The sequence below is a fragment of the Hoplias malabaricus genome, chromosome 9 (assembly GCF_029633855.1).
Source record: "Hoplias malabaricus isolate fHopMal1 chromosome 9, fHopMal1.hap1, whole genome shotgun sequence".
NCBI classification, from domain to species: domain Eukaryota; kingdom Metazoa; phylum Chordata; class Actinopteri; order Characiformes; family Erythrinidae; genus Hoplias; species Hoplias malabaricus.
In genome coordinates, this window is record NC_089808.1 from 14,263,075 (window position 1) to 14,282,239 (window position 19,165).

The following is a 19,165-nucleotide window of genomic DNA, read 5'->3' on the forward strand; positions in this document are numbered from 1 at the left end:
TTATGTAAATCTGATAGAAGTTTGATATAAAAAATTAAATAAAAAAAATAAATTTTAATTGTTACAGACCATCAATCTTTATTTCTATTTATTTATGTATTTATTTATAGAAATTTTTACATTGTACTTGCAATGCATGTAGGTCCTTCACAATCTGCCATATGTAGTGTTGAAATGTTTCTGGAACCCAAGTGAAATCTCCATGTAGACCACTGAATAGGCATGGCTTCTGAGCCCTCAGAGGGTAATGAATAAAAAAAGGTCAAGCTGCTGTGGTCAATATAGCCACATGGTCTCGGGAGTGTTTTTGAGAACTCTTGTTGCTTAACATAATCTGCAACTACATCAAGAAATACAACCTAAACAAATTATTACACAAAGAAACAATTCTATGCAGAAATACCAGAGTTCTCTGAGCCCAAAGTCGCATACAATGGGCTGAAAGAAAGTGAAAATATGTGCTGTGGTCATGTGGTCAGATAAGTCCACATTTCAGCTCGTATTAAGAAAGAAGTTGCTTTCTCAGTATCGAATACAACAGGGACCATCCACACTGTAATCAGTGAAAGGCATAAAAGCTATCATCTATGATGTTATGGGGGTGCGTAGGTGCCCATGGCATATGTAGGTAACATGTATGTGAAAAAGTATTTTTGATGTGAAGTAATATTTTGGGATTTTTTGATAGACCTAAGTAGCCAATCTTGTCCTGGGAAGTACATGGTTATTTCAGCAAGTTTATATACACTTGACTGGCTTGTCTACACCCTAGATCTATCTCCTGTTGCACATCATGAAGAAGACGAGGGTGACTGACCATAGACTGTTAGTAAATTTTATTATAAAGAAAAAAATTGCATGTTAATCATTTATGCTTTAACTCACTGCCATAATCCCACACTGGAAATAGAAAGTCCTGCTGAGAGTTATGATGTGTATTATGTTCCTAGGCTTATCCTGTATTTGAAGCTTAGCTAGATTGGTGTTGGTATAGATATACTGATTACTGATTAGGTCATATCTTTTCTGTTCTAAAAGCAAATCACAAACAGGGAGCATAAGGTTGTAGGAGATAAAGTACATGGTCTAGAGCAGAGAAGTGAAATGGCACTTTTCCACTGCATGGTCCCTACTCTATTCAGTTCAGCTCTCCTTTGTTTTTTACTTTTCATTTGGGCAAATGTGTTACTAGGTACCTGGAACTGGGTATATTTTTAAACTATACTTGCTCATGGTTAAAAGTGAGCTGAGTAGGGACTAAATGCACTGATTGCCCTCATCAATCACCAAGAAATACAGACATCCAGCACAAATTTGTAAATCTCCAGGCTACACAAGTGATCACATTGTTTTGTGTTTTGTGTTTTGTGATGTCACCAGCTACATTTCAGGGGAGAAAGGGACGAGTAGAGTAGGTCCCATGCACAAGAAGCACAAAAACTGCAGTTTTAAAATGGTAAAGTCTATAGAGCAGAGAAATTCAATAGATTGGTATTTGAGTACCAGGGAAATTTAAATAGTTTTCAAATAATCTTAAATGTCATCATTTCAATAAACCAACAAAATATCCACTACACACATTTGACCACAATGTGCCATCTGGGTTCAAACAGTAACAGTAAGTAGTGGTAAACACTGCTAATTTTGGGTATGATACTCTCTATGGAACTTGATATCTCAGTATGTAGTAAGACAGTGAAATAGCCCCACCCAGTGCATGCCTAAACACATCAAACTATGGAGACCAATGTGGAAGAAGAGTAAGTGGATTAACAAATTACACCACAAAACCACCATCGTTGTACATAAATCACATTATTCACACTACAATTCTAAATAACAACAGCAAAAAACAACAAAGTCTTCACCAAGGCTGCAGGGCATGATGGGCCCATGACCATACCCTCAACACAGTCTCTTTTGAACCATGCGGCCTAAAAAGGTACCACCACAAAATATACACTGATGTGAATAAGGGTGTTTTAAGAGTGTAGCTTGGTTCACCTTGGTTTGGACTACAGCAAAAGATGAATATCAGATGTATTTTTAGAGCTAGATCACACTGATGCATTGAAACTGAATCAAAAGGGAAAAAGATTCTGCTAAAAAAAATTATAATAAATCCAGTGTCACATATTTATGAAAATTTTAGGATATGCATTTATCAACACTAACACATAAGTGAATTCAACTACTTTTAGTTGACAGCCAGTGCTGTATTAAATATATTGTGCACAAAAAACTGTGAAAAGCATGCAGAGAATTTTTAATAAAATGTACTTGCTACTTAAATATTTTCACTTTACTTAACAGCAAGTCGTGTGTGACAGTGAGTCTTCCCACACCTCTCTAGCGTGCCTGGTGTTTGTGTGTGAGAGGGCTGAGGTGTTGTAAAGGCACAACTCTGACACTGGGCCTGATGTGTTGTATGAGGGGTGATGTTAACAAATGAGGCTAAGAACCCACCCACTAACTTCATTGCTATAAAAGCTGATCTAATCTCTGGCTACGGTGTCTTATATACACACACCAGTCAGTCAAAAGCTATGTAGGAGAATGTACTTTTAAAATCTCTACCATATGAAAAGTATATAAAAAATAAAAAATATATACTGTTATTTCTGTATTCCAGTACAATATTATCCTGTACTCCAAACAATTTTTTACTGTGTAGTATTCTCCTGTAGTTTATCTGTATCAAATGTTAATACTATTGAAAGTTTTTGCTGTGCCAGTTTGGGCTTGGCCCACACAGACTCAAAAGCAGTGTAAAAAAGAGGTGTATTACAAGCAATTCATATCTGGATCCTACAGTGTTGTTTAGAAATGTGTGCAAGGGTAGAGCTATTTTCATTTTTACTGCACGGACACGTGTTTCCAGATTCAGCTCTGTGTGACCTCTGAAGAATGGCTGTAAAGTGAAGGGCTGGAGAGTGACTTAATTCTTGTAAATGGTCATGAAACAAGCATGAGACGAAAAAGAGAAGCAGGTCATCTTGCCACACTGAGAAACATCCTGTGATGGAAACCACAGGCTACGGAAGAAGTGTGAGGTGTACTCTTGTACACTTCAGCACATCAGTAGCAAACCCACTGCCCACAAAAACAACGGCAAATTCACACTCTGAGTGGATTGGCGTGTTAAACAAACAGGAAACAGCTACAAAGCATATGCTTAAAAATAGACCACACAGCGTATACACCTGTACATTGCTGAGTTTCCTATTGCTTTTACACTACATTCCCAACCATTTCTGGACACCTCTAATACCTAGCGAGGTCAACTTTGTGCATGCTCTGCTTGGGTAATCTCCAAATAAAAGCATCACATTTTCATTACGCTCAATGTCAAATATAGTGATATATAGCCCCCAGCATTCAACAGTGCCTGACTGTCTATCTCAGTAACCTATAATTTGGGTTTAAGGTGACAATGCCAAGCATCAGCTAGAGAGTTATAAAGGTCTCAGCTCTGAGCTGTAGAGCAGTGGAGCAGTACGGACTTTGGGCTGATGGAGCACCATCTGAAACCTTTGGCATGAATTTGATTGATCCAACCTCAGTACTTGACCTCACTAATGGTCTTGCTGCTGAATGCCATCAAATCCTCATAGTTATGTTCAGAAATGTATTTAGCGGCACAGATTCCAATGAATACTGTGTATTTCATAAGAAATGTAGTTCAGAAAAGCAGGGGTCCAGAATAACTTTTGTGCCCTTCACTGCCCTTGTAGTTAAGAAACATAAATCAGCCATTTTTATTTGTTTCATTGGCACTGATGGCTTGTCCAGTGTCAGTTTTGGACACAGTTTTTAAGAGTTAAAATACATGTTAATAGCAACATAAAGTACAATTGTTTGTTTGTTTGTTTGTTTCTCTACAGGGTGTCAGACAATGTCATTCCAGGCTTAAGAAATGTTTAAAAACAAACAAACAAAAAAGTAGGAATTATGTTATGTAGTAACAGTTTTTGTGATATTTTCAAGATCTACCACACATCTGTGGTGAGACCAAACATGTTAGTGGGAGTGTGCTATTAGCCTGCAGAGCTGAGATAAGAACTATTTATAATCACTTGTGACAATCATGTGGCTAGGCTGGTTTTAGCATTACTTCCTGTCATGTAAAGTGAGGCCTATTAATGGGGAAAGTCGGGCCTAAGTGTTTTATCTCTGAACACTACATATTCAGCAAAATCCTGTATGTCCATTTTTTTGTGTTTTTAATTTTTTCACATAAGTTCATAGAGGTCTTCTAAATTTATAATGTATGGATCAATAGGAAAGGTCAAACTATTGGGTCTGGTTTCATTACATTACACTGAGAGTTGAGAAGGGTTTTATATATAATAAAGAAATGTATAATCTTAATCATGTTACAGAGATTAGTGTGTGCTGTGCTGGTATGGATCAGGCACAGCAGTGCACAAAGAGTTTTGAAATTCCTCATTGTCACTGCTAGTCTGAGAATAGTCCACCAACCAAAAATATCCAGCCAAGAGATGCACACTAACTGTGCAATGACAGATGAGCTATTTATTGTCTCTGAATTTTACATCGACAAAATGGACCAACATTGAGGGTGTGTCTAATAGAGTAAAGTGTGTCAATATCATGTAATGCACACCCACCACATAAGTGTCATTGCAGTGCAGATAATGATACACCACACACAGTAAAGGATTCATTCTGTTTGTGATATAATTGACATATTTGTAATATATATCTGTAAAGTTAGTACAGATGCATTATACACTTGAGTATATTCACTCATATCTTTGTATGCTTGGTGTCCTGAAATCTGCATACATAAATTAACAGTTAATAAAATGTGGAGAGAGCTTTTGATAAGGGTCTCTACAGTAGATTATACTGTACTGAGTAGAACCACAGATGACCCCACAGCTGACTCTCCAATTCTCATTAATATGGTAGTCATTTTAAAGCCATGTACTACTGCCCTCTACTGTCCAGAGGTCAGAATGCAAGCTTAAACTAATTTTTAAACTTAATTAAGTCAAATAATGCAAAGATTTTATTTATTTATTATTTATTTATTTATTGACACTCTTCATCATACAGTCAATTATACAACTCACAAGGCAGAGGTCAGACTAAAGTGCTCCATCACTCCAGGGAACACAGGTCCTTGGTGACCTCAGGCTCTTGGGTAAGTGAGTTCGCATTTCTAAGGAGGTAATACTATTGATGCATTTTCTAAAGTACCTGAATACAGTATAATGGTATATTAGTGGTGTTTACATGTTTTGGACATGTAGTGAATTATAATTTGAAAATTTGCTGTTAAAATAGTCTATTTGTTTGTTTATTGTGGATGTAATATTGTACAATAGTTGATTTTGGTTATAGTGACTGTACTTCTAGAGTGTAGTAATATTTCGTGTTTTCGTGCCAGTGACACTGGCAGAAAGTAGCCAAATCTTTCTTCTTTGACGTACTGCTTAAATGCCTTTAGAATAATTTGTTTGTTTGATATGTTAAATCAATAATTTCTTTATCCTATACACTTACGTTTATTGGCTGTTATTGGATGGTAAATAGCCTGTAATCTCTACCATTACCAGAGTTCAAGAGATCACCACAGGCCCCTCTTTTTCTTGGTGGGTAGGTTGACTGTCCCTCTCCTCCATCAGTGAGCATGATGTAAGCCAACACAGGCATATGTTAGTTTTCACTGGGAAGTTTGTGTTCTTCTCCAAGCGTGTTAAGCTGTGCAGTGATTGTGTTAACAGCAGTTTGTAAAGAAGCTGATGCTGGATTCACACCTCAGAAGAAACATGAGCCGATCCCTTACTATTTCCACTAATCTTAACCCCAAACCAAACCCAAACCTTAAGCATAGCCCTATGCCTAAGTCTTAATCTATGCCTAAATCTAACACTAAATGTAAAACTAATTCTTAGGACCAAAATGTCAGAGGACAGATAAAATGACCTTCTCCCTCACCAACTTCCAGCACTGTTCCTTCAATACTTCTTCAGATACAAAATAGATACATTTTGTGTATTTAGGGAAACAGTGCCACCAGTGGACAGGAGCTTCAGGTGCTAGCGTTATTACTACATGCGCTGCTCCCTGTATTTGTGTACTAACATTCTGAGATCTTGTTGAAAATTGAAAATCGTTCCTTTTCTTTAGTTTTTTTTGAGGGTCTATTTACATCATAAGTTTGCTGAGTAAATGTAACTGCACTTAACAATTTATGAGAGAGTAATTATGTCATGCTTCAGTATTAATCCATAGCAAATGTTAGTATAAAAATACTTTCTTATGTTTTTAAGTGCCATTGAGAAATCACTTGTAAAAGCATGTTCATTCATTCATTCATTATCTGTAACCGCTTATCCAATTCAGGGTCACAGTGGGTCCAGAGCCTACATGGAATCATTGGGCGCAAGGCGGGAATACACCCTGGAGGGGGCGCCAGTCCTTCACAGGGCAACACAGACACACACACACACGGACGGACGGACAATTTTGAGTCTCCAATCCACCTACCAACGTGTGTTTTTAGACTGTGGGAGGAAACCGGAGCACCCAGAGGAAACCCACGCGGACACAGGGAGAACACACCAACTCCTCACAGACAGTCACCCGGAGCAGGAATCGAACCCACAACCTCCAGGCCCCTGGAGCTGTGTGACTGCAACACTACCTGCTGCACCACCGTGCCGCCCTTAAAAGCATGTTACAGTTTTTAATTAAAATCTAAAATAATCTACTCACAATACAATAAAACTATGACACAAAACAGTCATATTATTTTTATTAAAATCCTACAGTATGAAAGACAGAAGTGGCAGCTTATGAATTACATATGTATACATACATATGTATGAGATGCAATCGAATTTAGATGAAATAAGATAAGATTTCATATTGCTTGAGTGTGTTGTAGCTGTTAAAATATCAACATTTTTCTTACAATAACTTATGACCGTTACAGATTTTAACCATTTCATCAATATTTTAATCAATTAAGTTTTATTATATCATAGACACAAGTGATAGACTAAGCAGACATTTTAATTATTTTAAAGAAATGTGCTCAGTGGATTTAGAGCATATTTTGTAACTTATGTTATTGTAAATTCACATTCAATGATTGCTGTGGAGATTTAATGTTCTTGGCTGGAAGAGACTTCAGCATACATAGAAAAATCCTTGCTTCTTGTTGTTCTTGTTTTGCTTGATTTTGAACTGTTTTCTGTGAAACTCACAACGGAGTAATTCACATCATCTGAACACATCTCAGCAGTCCCTACAGTCTTTCAGGAATACAGAATAATAAGAAACTTTTTCTAATTGTACATTTTTCCTTCTTATTAGTAGTAGCAATAGTAGAATCAGTAATATTAGTAGTAGTAGTTAAAACAAAGGTAATAATTGCATTGACAAATGAAATTTAATGATAAATTTCATTACATTTAATCATTTATTATATATAATTTTACTGTTATAATCTTAGTTTTCTTGTGATCTTAGTGTAACAAATGATGATTTCTTTTCTTTCCTTAAGATAGCAGTAAATTATTTGTGCTCTCATAGTAACAAAGAAAAATATATCTCTAATGGCGTCTCTGAACTTTAGTTCATTACAAGTAAAAATGCAAACCCTAAAATTACATATTTACCTGATGAGTTTGGACTGGAACTTCATTCGTAGCAACTTGAAACAAAGAAGAAAAAAAACAGAATCTGAATTATATTCATACATATAAACAACATCATCATCATCATCATTTTCTTCTCCGCTTCTCCATTTCAGGGTCGCGGTCATATAAACAACATGCATTCATTCATTCATTACCTGCAACCACTTATCCAGTTCAGGGTTGCAGTGGGTCCGGAGCCTACATGGAATCACTGGGTGCAAGGTGGGATCACATCCTGGAGGGGGTGGCAGTTGACAGGGCGACACATTCACTCACACACACCTATGGACACCACCGTTTGCTTTTGGACAGTGAGAGCAAATTGGAGCACCTGGAGGAAACCTACCTACTACGCCACCATGCCGCCCATAGAACTATCTTAACATACATTCATTCATTCATTATCTGTAACCGCTTATCCAGTTCAGGGTCGCGGTGGGGTCCAGAGCCTACCTGGAATCATTGGGCGCAAGGCGGGAATACACCCTGGAGGGGGCGCCAGTCCTTCACAGGGCAACACAGACACACACACACATTCACTCACACACTCACACCTACGGACACTTTTGAGTCGCCAATCCACCTACCAAGGTGTGTTTTTGGACTGTGGGAGGAAACCGGAGCACCCGGAGGAAACCCACGCAGACACAGGGAGAACACACCAACTCCTCACAGACAGTCACCCAGAGCAGGCCTCTGGAGCTGTGTGACTGCGACACTACCTGCTTGCGCCACTGTGCCGCCCTATCTTAACATGTATTTCTTATTTATTTATTTATTTGTGTATTTATTTATTTATTTAGGGGCAATTTTAAAAATATGTCTGCTCCAATTAATAACAAATTATTTAAAAATTTGCACAAAATATGTGTAATTGCATAATTATTTTCTCCCAAAATAATGAAAAATAGTGAAAATATATTAAAACATTCACCAGACCAAATTAAAAGGTGTCTCTAATGTGGAAAAACCAGCTCATGGATTCACTGTGCAGCATTGTATTTAATATTTACTTTACTACTATAATCCAATAAGAGATCTGGTGTGTTTTAAAAGTGTTTTAAAATAGTATGAAGTGGTTTTTTTAAAGTTTAATTGCAAAACCATTTTATTTTATGTGCCAAAACTATTAAAAAGTAAAAATTCTTGTATGAAAGTGTGCTGTGTGTTGGGAAAAAAAAAGTGACACTAACTACAGTACTGTAGCAACATTCCAGCCAAGGGTAGTGAACAATTGCGTACACTACATCATGCAGGTTTTTACCAAACAGTGCAGTGCATTATGGGTATCCACAGTCCACTAAATTATCAGCTAGTGTACGTGGGCTCTACACTATACCTTTTTGCAGTGCATTGTGGGATTGTTTGAGTGCACTGAAAACTGTCCACCATGTTTTCAGACACTACTACATAATGGTGGAACACCTAAATAGTTCATGGTAACATTTTAAATTAAAGATACCAGTAATAACCACATATTTCTAGTATCATATCCTTTACTTACTCAGTACTTATTTTATCTTACGATTTACTGAACAGGTACTTACTCTGTCCTCACCCAGTAATTAGTGTTACCTAGTTCACTATATAGTGAGTAGGGCACAGTTCTGGACACAGCGTTAAATTTAAACATATTATTTGATAAATCACTTGACATGGATTTCAGACCGTATGATCCATGACTTCTCATTGACTTTACATTTTATCTCTGAATTCCAGCGAATGTTGATTTAACTTGGACTAACACCACAGTGACTTATGATACATGTCATGAAGGAACAGCACCTCTCCTTCCTCAACAGACATGGCTGAAGTGCCCTTGAGCAAGGCACCTAACACCCCGTTGTTCCCACAATGAAGAATAGGCACTTGAGCACTTGAGCAACTTAGCTGGTTGCCATGGTGCAGCTCCAGATGCATGTACAGGTGTGTGCGTGGGTAAAATTGTTCACTACTGTGATGACTACAGGATGGGTTACATGTGCAGTGTCAGTTTCTCCAAGGTGATAAAAAATGTATTACCTTTCTTCAAAAAAACATAAAAGTGAAAATGAAACAATTGAACACCAATAGTTTTAGTTTGAAATCTTTTCATTTTCTGGGGCAAACTTACCTTTTCAAATTCTAAATGCTCTTTTTCCAATTATTAACAGTATATTCAGTCAAACCTTACCTTTATGTTTCTTCCTGCAGTTGCTGTGTTGGTCAAAAACTAGTGCAATAATTACAACCACAGAAAAGATATTTGTGCAAACAAAGCCAAGAGTAACAGGATCCCACACATTTCCACTCCCATTTTCTAGAAGGAACAGACAAAAGTGAGGACACATTGTTTTAGTGGCTGCATAGGACTTGCTGCATTATTATTTAAAAACATTTATGAATGCAATACCAGATACGTTCTTTACTAAGGGAAGTGGCTCTATGTTGATAGATGAACACACATGGGGCAGCCATATTTAACATAGGTTCAGATTAGATTTGATGTTTTTACTCTCATTGTACATCCATTATCTGTAACCGCTTATCCAATTTAGAGTCGCGGGGGGTCCAGAGCCTACCTGGAATCATTGGGCGCAAGGCGGGAATACACCCTGGAGGGGACGCCAGTCCTTCACAGGGCAACACAGACACATTCACACTTACGGACACTTTCGAGTCACCAATCCACCTGCAACGTGTGTTTTTGGACTGTGGGAGGAAACCGGAGCACCCGGAGGAAACCCACGCGGACACGGGGAGAACACACCAACTCCTCACAGACAGTCACCCGGAGCGGGAATCGAACCCACAACCTCCAGGCCCCTGGAGCTGTGTGACTGCGACACTACCTGCTGCGCCACCGTGCCGCCCTCTCATTGTACACTGTACATCAAAATCATGTGGCAGCAAAAACACACATATACACACTAGTACCTTAAGGCCATTAGTGTGCACACACACTCACACACTCAGACAGAGGGAGAAAGGGAGAGAGAGAGAGAGAGAGAGAGAGTTGCAGGTAGTCATTCCTGCATGGAGCAATTGTGGGTGAGGCGCCATGAATATTAAGAGCCTGGATGTTGAGAGAAGAGACGGTGCTGTTGTTCCACCAAGCCCCCCCCCCAATTTCCTGCATGTAGAGGGCATCAAACCAAGAATGTTGTAGTCCCAAGGCTGTTCACTAACCTTTAGGCCAAGGGTGCTCCTTGAACGGCATAGTCAAAATGAGACTTGAACTCTGGACCATCAAATTAAAAGTCTGATCCTCTGAGCTAATTGGGCTTAATTTTGCAGATTGGTTTGTGGTTATGCTACACTTCAAAGGTTCTTTAAAGGGGCATGAAGTCATTTTTACCACCAAATTAGAGCGTAGATATTTCATAAAATAAACATAATTGAATACTTTTTTAAATAAAGTGCAAATCCTATGAAGTAAATATCACATTGCTTTACAGTACGTAAATAAACATAGAGTGGGTCCTTAATATTGGGGCCGGCATATTTAAAATGTAAGGTTTAATACAGGATGTACTGTGCACATTGTATATATTTAAAAGGACAATAAAATCCACCTTACTTGACTTGACCGTCTTTAATTTACAGACATTAGCAGCATTGACTCATGTAGCTGAATGTTGTCAAATCCTCAAACTCTACATAGTAGAACTCTACTAAAAAGTCATTTCAAAGGGACAGACCAAATTTAGTGCAGAAGCTAGTTACAAACCCCTCACTAACAAATTTAAAGGATTAGAAAAGTCTTGCAATGAATTTTTTGAAACTATATATAATCAGTTTTGGTTAAGAGTATAAAGTCATTCTTTAAAATCATATATTCCTATTTGATGGCATATCAACATGGTGTTGGTACAATCAAACTTACCTATTAAGGTCAGTTTAGTCCCGTTGCCAAACAGTATCTGTCCACACACAGCCACAGCACAGTAGTAAGTTCCAACGTCAGAGAGACTGAGGTTGGTCTTGGGGAGTTTGTAGACACAGCTTTGTGTAGGAGAATCAGTCTCAGAACTCCTGCTACACGGACTGTTAGTGTCTCCATGAGTGTAAATGATTCCTGGAGGAGATTCTCCTGATCCATGTCTGAACCAGTACACACTGTGTTCATCTGAACAGCTCTGGGTGAAGAATGTACACTGCAGTGTCACTGAGTCACCTTCCAGAACCAGTTCTGAAACAGGAGGTTGTAGAATGCTTCGCACTGTTGCGTCTTTACCATGGAATCATTTAAAGAAGACAAAAACATTTGAACTGATGGAGCATTTAAATTAATGATGTTTTGAATCATCAGCCCAGTAACATTTAGGTGGCTTCATAATTGCCTTTAAAATGGCTTCATAGTTTGAGTTAACTGAGCATACATTATACAAATAATATACTGTAAGAATAAGAAAATTTGCCTTTTGTACAATTAAGTAATTTTTCATAAAATCATCTAAATATTTTTCAAAATCAAAACATTTTAAGTTGGAATTCAATCAATGAACATTAGATTGGTTTTTGTTTCAAAGACTATAAACAAAATTTCCGGGTAGAATAATTTTTTGTCTTTTTAATAATAAAAAAAAAATTACTCTGTCCTGCACAAAACACTCAATTTGGTCTCTGTTTGTAAAATTTAACATATTGGAAAATGTGATTTGTGGAAAAGTTATGGCACCTGATTTACATGATATCTTATGTTAACATATATACACATACATTTGCCATTTTTATCATTCATAGAGGATGTGTTAACTTATTTTCATATTTCAACAATACATAAAACTGGACAAAAACATTTGCCTATGACTACTGCATATATACCACAAGGTTATAAAAGAATGTCACAAAGGTCATTTTCTACCTGTTGGCATCAAAACCGTCCAGGAAAGGAACTCCAGTTGGTTTAAGAAGATGATTCCACAGTAATAAGTGCCAATGTCCTGCGAGGTCACAGCAGTGATGCTTAGATGGAATGAACCACTCTTTAGTGATACGTTAAATCGGCCATCTTTAAACTCGTCCTGGAATTTAACATCTTTTATGTAATTGTACATCAGAGTCACTGGCCTAGGAATTTGACCAATGCTCTGTTTGTACCACACCATTGTGGTGACTCTCTTAAAAGGCATGTAGCACTCGAGTGTTGCATTCTCTCCAGGTCTGACCGTCAGAAATGTGGCATTCATGACATGTGATAGAACCCAATCTTGGAAAAGGAAAAGAAAAAAGGGAAATATATAAAAAACTATATAATAAATAGATGTGACCTACACTTATCAGAAACCAGCAATTTGTGGTTACAAGCAACAAGTAACAAGTAACACGTTTTCTCAGTAAATACTAGGAGTGTTTCAGTTTAGATTAACAAAATAAATACTATACATCAGTTCAAACCTCAGAAACCCCTTTAAAAAACAATTACAGTGTGTACTATCAAATAGCTCATAAGTTCAACTAAACATAATTAATGTGGCACAAAGAGTTGAATATGAGTTGAAGAGGCTGCATTTGGTCAAATAAATATTTTACATCAGTTCAAAACACTTCTATCGTGTTTCAGTTGATACAGTGCACCTTATTGCATTAACACAAATAACTGCCACTCACCGCTGAGAAGAATAACAATTGTCCAAAGGAAAATCATCTCTGCAGAAGTGTAAACCTGTGGGCATGCTCTTGCAAACACTCTGACTTAGGCTCTGTATTCGTTCAGGAGATTTAAGGCGGCGTCAATCTGCAGCTCACAACCTGACAGCTGCTAGTTCAATAAACCAAGGCATTACATTAAAAAATGTAATGAATTTAATGTTGCGTGATTAACTTTTTATCACTAAAGCCAAACTAGCTCCTCATTCAAAGGTATTTAATAGAGTCAAGTCACTCCACAGAACACAGTTCCATCGCTCCTAGCACTGGGTATGGTGGTGACCTCAGGTTTCATGTGCAGCTGCACCAGAGAATTCAGTTTTGTTGCATAGTTTTTTCTATGGAATTGGTAGAAGCCATGCATGTGTTCACAATGGGTGTTTACAAACATTTAGAAAATTGATACATACAGTAATCCCTCATTTTTCACAGGGGATACGTTCCAAGACCACCTGCGAAAAATGAATTTCTGTGAAGTAGAGGAAAGATTCAGGAATCTGGTTAAGATTGTTTTTAGACATCAGTTAAAAATTCTGATGCTTCTGAACTGCACTAAAACGACTACAGAATGAGCAAATCCTAAAATACCATGCAGCCTCACTGGTGTTCCTGCCTTCAGAAGTGGAACGCAATCTATCCTGCTGCCCAAAAATGAGGAGGTTTTTTCAGCCAGTTTCTGTCTGCTCAGTATTTAGGGCGCACACAACAAGACAGTATGACAGGGTCATGGCAGTCATACAGTATCATTGCCGGCCGCCTTTCACCTCTCATTCATTGCAGGGTTTTTCTAATAAAATAAGAAAAATCACAGAGATTTGAATCCAGACGTGACTAAAGCCCATTTTACATATGAACTCCAAAGAAACTCTAGAGAAACTTTGGCGTATCGGGTTCAGAATTTTCCCAGAGTGGTCCTTTCACACATGTAGCACACAGCAGCGGATTTTCTGTGTCACATGTTCTCACAGTGAGAAAAACTCCACGTGCTTTAAGCATGGGGCTGTGCCTATTCTGCACATTCAGGAAATCTAGCAAATTTTCTGGGATTCAGACATTATCTGGAGCATTTACTTGCGTTCATAAAGTTTAGAATATTCCTGTGTTACTGTGCATGTGTGATAGGGGCTTAACGTTATAATATGAGTGCAAATTCATTATTAAAATATTGTTTACAAATATTAGGTATTGTGAGCTTTAATTATCTCTGGGGAGGAGGGGGAAAACACAAACATTCACAATCCAGACTGAAACAAGTAATACAAGGCAGTACCTTATCAATTAACAGATTACCCCTGGATTTTACAGACTTTTAATCCTGTGCAAATAGAGCTTATCCACTTTGTTTTTCTACATTTGTGTTTGCGGAAACAACCCTGTGAAAGCAATTCTCAACAGTAAGTATTAAATGATCACGTCAATGTTACACCTATGAAATAGCAACAAATTTTGTAATTGGCTGCCATAAATGTTCCTAAAAATATGCAATTATTATATTATAATATTATAATAATAATAATATTATATAAAACAGGAGTTTAAAACAGGAGGCTCACTGGGCTTGATAAAGGCCGAACACGGCTCTGAATATAGGGATCAACAGGAATGACCCGGAGGAGCAAGCTGACGTCGTGAAGCAGTCGAGTCGAGATCCGAGGACGAGTTTGGGCGTGGTCCTACTCCCAAAATTATGTTATTACATAACTTCACTTATAAAATTATAGTATATTTATAGGAAAATAGCACTGTAAGGTAAGAACTTGTTGTGTAATACTGCTCTGTATTGATTTATATTGACTCATGTACAAACAGGTTACTAAAGAGCTTGAAGAAAACACACTTCCTTGTTTACATCTCTGTGTTTTTATGTTGTCAGTAAGTGCCTCTCTTTCACAAACTGATTGGTTAGCACAGTGAAAACACTCAGTGCTGACTCTGTAGCAAATATCTTCAGACCCTTTTTGATCATACTACTGGTGGGCAGAAAACATACTGGCACAATCTGCTTTTGAATTAAAATTAGAATCACTTTATTAGCCACTGTGCTTGCACACAGAGGGGTTTGTTCTCCACATTTAAACCAAGCCGTGCAGTGAAACAAAAATTTACACAAACTAGTGAAGTTGGAGCAGTTGGGGGATAGGTGCCTTGCTCAAGGGCACTCCAGTAATGACCTGCTGGCTCTGGGGATTGAACAAACAACCTTCTGGTCACGGCCACGGCTGCCCACCCAGGAGACAGTGATATGACACTTGGTAGGATACAGTTCCAGTTTTGTTGCAGGTTAAAATTGGCACACAGATTTTTGTGCCAGAAAATATGACACGGAATATAAATTATAGTGTAAACAGTTTCCAACAAGATAGAGGTGTCCTGGCATGTGTATGTTCATCCTTCCCTGAGTGAAATAAATCTGAAGAAAATGAGAGAATTCTGCATCCTACCAAGTGTCATATAACTATAAAAAAAATGGAAAAACACTTTGCTTATTCATTCATTCATTATCTGTAACCTTACTTAACCAGTTCAGGGTCGCGGTGGGTCCAGAGCCTACCTGGAATCATTGGGCGCGAAGCAGGAATACACCCTGGAGGGAACGCCAGTCCTTCACAGGGCAACACAGACACACACACACCTATGGACACTTTTGAATCGCCAATCCACCTACCAACGTGTGTTTTTGGACTGTGGGAGGAAACTGGAGCACCCGGAGGAAACCCACGCAGACACGGGGAGAACACACCAACTCCTCACAGACAGTCACCCAGAGCAGGAATCAAACCCACAACCTCCAGGCCCCTGGTGCTGTGTGACTGCGACACTACCTGCTGCGCCACCGTGCCGCCCTACTTTGCTTATTGATATTTATTTATGTATTTTTAAATTTATTTGTTCAATAATGTTGAGGGTGAGAGCTTATTCAGAAAGGAGCTTGTAGCAGTAAGAACGTATATATTTATTGTTTAATCAGAGGAACACTAAATATGTTCGTTATATTTCTAATCACGTGGGTATTGTTCAAAATGACAGTTTCTGATTTTAACAAATAAACAAATAAAATCTACAAACTTTGTTCAATGGCATTCATTACAAATCAAGTATGCACAACATCAGTGACACATCATGCTATTACTGTTTATAAACATGAGGTGCCATGAACTCCAAAACTGTGGGCAAAAGATGCCTCTCCCAATAAAAACAAGGAAATGGCACTGTGTCCTACGCTGTAAGTCACACTGACTCTAGGTGGGCAGTAGGTAGATTTTCTAATGGCAAAAAACATACAGCAGTATCACAAAGAGGTGGCCATTATTTTTTGGACAGACAAACATTCTAGCAGCAAACATTTTTACTTTTGACTTGTTGTGTATTTGTCGAGTATTTTATGGCGCATATTAAGAAGCAAAACTCTAAAAACTCATTATCTGACCAGATGAGTCTTTTAAGGACTTGGGTCCTATAAGGCCTTGAGTTTGCTTAAGGTGCACCCTTGATGGAGACAGATGTTCAACACACAGCCTGCGTTATTGCAGCACAATTCATCAAATTAAAAGGGGCACTCTTTTTTTGGAAGAGCCCCCCACTACAATAGGACCTCCTCCCCTGAGTGCTAATATTAGCTCTAGCAATGTCATTCATTTCACATATCTGTCTCTTATTATCACCCACTAAGTCACGTACTAAGCAGTATCACTCGTCTGTGCAAACATTTTCAAGTGGTACCAGACACAGTCACACAGCTCCAGGATCCTCAAGTCCCACTTCAGGTGACTGTCTGTGAGGAGTATGGTGTGTTCTCCCAGTGTCTGTGTGGGTTTCCTCCGGGTGCTCCGGTTTCCTCCCACAGTCCAAAAACACACGTTGGCAGGTGGATTGGTGTTAACACAAACATGTCCATAGGTGTGTGTGTCACCCTGCCTTGCACCCTGTGGTTCTATGTAAGCTCTGGACCCACCTCGACCCTGAACTGGATAAGCAGTTACAGACAATGGTAATATGTTCTACAGTGCTAGAATATACTGCTGTAACATTATGTGGAGATTCCCATTGTTGGTCCATAGACTTGTCAGACCAAATTTGGAACTGTATGTGTGTGTGTGTGAGAGCGAGAGCGAGAGAGAGAGAGAGAGAGAGAGAGAGAGAAGTGTATGTGTGAAAGTGTAGCATGACCACAAAACCTGACCAATGCACTCAGTTGGAACAGAGTGCACTGCTACCCACAGCCTCATGTTTGTGCTTGTGTAAAGCGTGGGAGGGTGTCTGTGGTCATAAAGACCATGGGTGAGAGGGGAAAATCACCTCTGTATAAATAGCCGTTTTTTTCCATAAATAAGAAGTCGACCCTGTGGTTGTGTTTTGTCTTGACCACATTTCTCATAATTAGTCAAAGTTAAAAATAAAAAACAAAGAAACCAAGACCCGATTAGTTTGTTGCTTTGTAATGTATTTCCAGTGGCACTTTTTTTGAGGTGCTATTCATAATTATTACAGTAATATGTGCAGAAAGCCTGTAAATGAGGACTCGAGTTCTGAGAAATTCTCATCCATGATTCTTATGGATCTTAATAATAAATTTGTTCATAAACAGGTTAGACAACTTGTTTTTCAACATCTACATAGTGCAAATCCAGTTTACAATCCACAGGATACAAGAAGTCCCCGCAGTAAATGTGTTTGGTTGTAAGCTTATACTTTAAAAAGTTCTGCACATTTTGCTACTATACATGATTGATTTCATATATAATTCTAACATTAGCAGAGCTTTATTGGCTTCATCATTAAGTCCAGCAATGATTTGATGTCCAGCATATCCAGTGATGTCTGGCATTGTTTATAACATATATTCTGTGGTAAATTAGAAAAAAAAAAATTAGAAGTATTTTTTAAATCACTTAAAAGTATTAAAAGCTATAAAATATATCACTGGGGTGTTAAAGGTGTTAGAGGAAGCTCAATGATTTAAAGACAGCATATATTAAAAAAAGAAAAAAGTGTGATTAGCCAGGTTTACGTCTGACACATTTTGCAGCGTCACCGCAGAGTAGCAGTTCTCCATTACTGTGCACTGCTGCTCTCTACTGGTGATCGACTGAATTACATCAACTCTGTGTCTTAGTTCATATATTGGTCAATAACATGCTCTACAGATTTAACACTAACCCCAACCGTCTTATTCAACAAATATATGTTTCTACGGCTATGCCACGACTTTTAACGTTTAACTGTCTACTGTAAAATAAAATAAAATAAATGAATATAAAATAAAACTGAAATACTGCAAGTTTAAAGATTATGTTTGAACCAAATGAACTAAACAATACAATGAAATAGTAGTCAATTTAATAGATTAATATCAATCAAAGCTTTGCAGAGATTTCAAATTTACTAACTCCAAGAACAGTGCACACTGCAAGAAACTGATTTAATAAAAAAAAAAAACCTAGTAATTTTGGTAACTCCTAGTAATTTTGGAGCATTTTTATTGGTCAATTCATTATGACATTTTAATAAATAAACTTGAAGGACGGGTGGCACGTTGGCGCAGCAGGTAGTGTCGCAGTCACACAGCTCCAGGGACCTGGAGATTGTGGGTTCAAGTCCTGCTCCGGGTGACTGTCTGTGAGGAGTCTTGTGTGTTCTCCCCGTGTCTGTGTAGGTTTCCTCCCACGGTTCAAAAACACATAATGGTAGGTGAATTGGTGACTCAAAAATGTGTGTGTGTGTCGCCTTGTCAAGGACTGGTGCCCCCTCCATTCTGGGTAGGCTCCAGACCCACTGCGTTCCCCGAACTGGACAATGAATGAATGAACAAAACCATGTACAGGAGTAATGTTATCCCTTAGATACCAGTTAAACCTAAG

The 19,165-nt window shown here is 38.2% G+C and overlaps 1 protein-coding gene across 1 annotated transcript; it reads right to left on the reverse strand.

Moving 5' to 3' along the window:
* Window positions 1-6,986: 6,986 nt before the first annotated feature.
* On the reverse strand, window positions 6,987-13,335 carry LOC136707743 (uncharacterized). Its single transcript, XM_066681983.1, has 6 exons — window positions 13,269-13,335; window positions 12,523-12,867; window positions 11,542-11,886; window positions 9,850-9,975; window positions 7,656-7,690; window positions 6,987-7,289 (listed from the first exon to the last, which is right to left on the reverse strand). Exons 1-6 carry the CDS (start codon window positions 13,303-13,305, stop codon window positions 7,140-7,142), a joined length of 1,038 nt encoding a protein of 345 aa, XP_066538080.1. The 5' UTR covers window positions 13,306-13,335; the 3' UTR covers window positions 6,987-7,139.
* Window positions 13,336-19,165: the final 5,830 nt, after the last annotated feature.